General features: G+C 39.0%; 1 protein-coding gene across 1 annotated transcript; it reads left to right on the top strand.

Moving 5' to 3' along the window:
* The first annotated feature begins 1,069 nt into the window (after positions 1-1,069).
* NEUROD6 (neuronal differentiation 6) lies at positions 1,070-2,083 on the top strand. The gene has a single exon (XM_060108513.1). It carries the CDS (start codon positions 1,070-1,072, stop codon positions 2,081-2,083), a length of 1,014 nt encoding a protein of 337 aa, XP_059964496.1.
* The last annotated feature ends 1,467 nt before the right edge of the window (positions 2,084-3,550 follow it).

Raw genomic sequence — 3,550 nt, 5'->3', positions numbered from 1 at the left:
TGGAGATGGTTAAATTAAAAAGTCTCTGTTTTAACATGCTTATTTGTTTGAAGACTTTAGATGAAAATACTTGCTGCTTCGCCAAACGAAAGCCAAAATTGCATTTGAAACACAAATTATTTTCCCCTTTCATTCGGGATTCTGAATACACGTGCACAATTGCAGTCAGAATCCTTGGACCGTTCCTGTCAGATATTAGCTAGAGGGAGACTTCTGTGGCTCGTAGAACAAAAACACTACGAGAGTGTTTTTTGTCAGGATGATTTGAACAGCAGTAAACAGACAATTACACTGAGAAAAATTTAAAATAGAAAAGCAGTCTCAATATTTTTCTTGACTTAAAATAATGCCAGTGATTTTTAAAATTTATTTATAGAGTTTATCCCAAATTAGCCTAATCCTCCCCCTCGCTTTTTTTTGGTGAAGGTTGGGAAAAGAGTGCTCTTTTACATGTTTCTTTACAGATCAGAAAGAAAGCAGTTTTTAAATTGGCTCTGATTAATCTCTTTTTTAAATTTGTGTATTTCAACAGCCACTTATCTAAATTCACAGTTATATAATACAGCAAATAAAGTTAAGGCTTATTTTCTTTCTAAAAAATAAATCTCCACAAATTTGTCAGCTAATGGAGAGGTAGCATTTTTTATTTAAAAAACTGGTGACTCTTCTCATTTTGCACTCAGGGGAATTGGAATTAATGAAATTCTGCATTGCTATATCATGTTTTGCATTTGTTTGAATTTCACTGCCCTCTTCGTGTATTAAAAATCAGTTTAAAATCAAAGAGAAATGGAGGTGGTGGTGGTATTACAATAAATACTTCCTGTTTTATTTTCTTTTGATAATTTGGTATAAATTAATCCTATTGCATGTGTCATTGTTTTCTTTAATAATTACTAGGCTGCACAAACTCAAAAATTTTATTTAGTGTAAAAATCAGTCTTTTTCTCATGTTTTTGTATTCTTATGATTAAGTCATTGAATATGTTTTAAGTGTATAAACTTTAAAAATGAAAACACTTTAAATATTGTGCTGGCATTTTTTCAGGTAATTTAAGATTAGAGAACCATGTTAACACTACCGTTTGATGAGTCAGTTGTAATGCCAGAATCCCAGATGTGCAGAAAGTTTTCTAGAGAATGCGAGGACCAGAAGCAAATTAAGAAACCAGAAAGCTTTTCCAAACAGATTGTCCTTCGAGGAAAGAGCATCAAAAGGGCCCCTGGAGAAGAGACTGAGAAAGAAGAAGAGGAGGAAGACAGGGAAGAGGAAGATGAAAATGGGTTGCCCAGAAGGAGGGGTCTTAGGAAAAAAAAGACGACCAAGCTCCGACTGGAGAGGGTCAAGTTCAGGAGACAGGAAGCTAACGCGCGCGAGAGGAACAGGATGCACGGCCTCAACGACGCCCTGGACAATTTAAGAAAAGTCGTCCCCTGTTATTCTAAAACCCAAAAACTGTCCAAAATAGAAACTTTACGACTGGCCAAAAACTACATCTGGGCACTTTCTGAAATTCTGAGAATCGGCAAGAGACCTGATCTGCTCACGTTCGTCCAAAACTTATGCAAAGGTCTTTCCCAGCCAACTACAAACTTGGTGGCAGGCTGCTTGCAGCTCAATGCCAGGAGTTTCCTGATGGGTCAGGGTGGGGAGGCGGCACACCACACAAGGTCACCCTACTCTACCTTCTATCCGCCCTACCACAGCCCTGAGCTCACCCCTCCCCCGGGGCATGGAACTCTTGATAATTCCAAGTCCATGAAACCCTACAATTATTGCAGTGCGTATGAATCCTTCTATGAAAGCACTTCCCCTGAGTGTGCCAGCCCTCAGTTTGAGGGTCCCTTAAGTCCTCCCCCAATTAACTATAATGGGATATTTTCCCTGAAGCAAGAAGAAACCTTGGACTATGGCAAAAATTACAATTACGGCATGCATTACTGTGCAGTGCCACCCAGGGGTCCCCTTGGGCAGGGTGCCATGTTCAGGTTGCCCACCGACAGCCACTTCCCTTACGACTTACATCTGCGCAGCCAATCTCTCACCATGCAAGATGAATTAAATGCAGTTTTTCATAATTAATGAGGAAAATGAAAATAAACAGTGGTCATTCACCTCCCCCCTCTGATTAAGACAAAGCAGATGCTTGTGGGCTGAGTAATAGGCACAACTCTAGCTAAGGTGTTTATTAGTTTCTGGAGTGTGTTTCAACTATTGTGAGAATTTTCTATGTAATAATAAATCTCTTTTCCTATGAGAACTTCTTTTCCTTTCCTTTTGTCTGTAAAGCACTGTGATTCTGTTTCTACTGGAAGGATATTTTTTTCATGTTTTATTTTCTTTGAAATTCACTTAATTTGTTTGAACAAGGTGTCTAAGAATATACTGTTGAATAAAGAAATGCACACAGCATAATTCAGTGTCTACTTCAGTTGTACAGTAATTATAAAAATGCATGTTATTAAAAATCAGATGAATAAAATGATGTGTTTATAAATATTAGGAATTTATATATAATGTATCTCTGAAAAATTGAACATTTTAAATATCGAGAATAACACTAAGCTGACAATGATATTGGAAGATGCATTTGAGGGTGTACAACAGTATAAAAAGCTATGCAATTTTCTTTTTATTAAGGACGAGTCTAAATGCATTCGATCGGTAACTATTCCTCTTCAAGGATTTGCAGATGGGGCAATATGATATTTGGGTAGGTGGTGTCATAATTTTGGAATAATTATATCAATCCTAAAGAAAAAATTTTCAGCACTTGTTTTGTATTGTTCAGAAGTTATCTGTACAGGTTTGTTATCACAATGTATAATTGTGGTTTTCCACCCACATTTTTAAAGCAATTAAACATAGATATTTCCACTCGTAAAGGACATCTATTAGCTGTGATATTTTTGCATGATACTTATTATTTCCTGGTACACAGCTGGTTTCTGTCTCCAACACTCCCTCCTCCCCATTTCAGACATAGTTCTAGATTTCAAAACCCGGCGAGATAAAACAAATTTCTTAAACAAAATGGCCAAAGTGCTTACAAGAATTTTTTTTTTTTAAGTATCTTAAATGAAAGAAGAGGCGCCCATGAGGGTTAAACATCCTGGGGAAACAATGATAAATCCTGGTAACCTTCAGCTCGCGCCGAAATTCAGTGGCAAATTTCCAGCAAACACCAGAGTGGATGTTAAAACTGGAAGGTTTTACTCTGTGCCGTTTAAATAAGTCTGGCCGATTAGAGGCTAAATTCTGTGTGAGTATAAGTTTAAACCCTACTTGAATAGCGCAAAGGAGCTCACCCTCTTAAGCAGAACTGAGACTCTTCTAAAATAAAAATCAAGGTGGCAGTGACCTCACTCCAGATGCCCTCGTGCGCAGGTTGCCTCCAGGGGGAAGATGGGGACAGCTGCAAAGGCTGGTGAGGCCAGTAGAAATGGGTCCACCGATGGCGGGACCGCGCGGTGCTGGGTGGGCCGAGGCAGGGGGTCCGCGCTCCACGGCTGCGCCCACGCTGCCCACTTGTGCGCCCCGCGGGCATCC

Source organism: Mesoplodon densirostris, chromosome 9 (assembly GCF_025265405.1).
Source record: "Mesoplodon densirostris isolate mMesDen1 chromosome 9, mMesDen1 primary haplotype, whole genome shotgun sequence".
Taxonomy (NCBI): Eukaryota; Metazoa; Chordata; class Mammalia; order Artiodactyla; family Ziphiidae; genus Mesoplodon; species Mesoplodon densirostris.
This window is presented reverse-complemented; position numbering and strand designations above follow the sequence as displayed.

Coding starts and splice junctions, on each gene's coding strand:
- NEUROD6 (XM_060108513.1), top strand. CDS start 1,070: ATGTTAACACTACCGTTTGATGAGTCAGTTGTAATGCCAGAATCCCAG.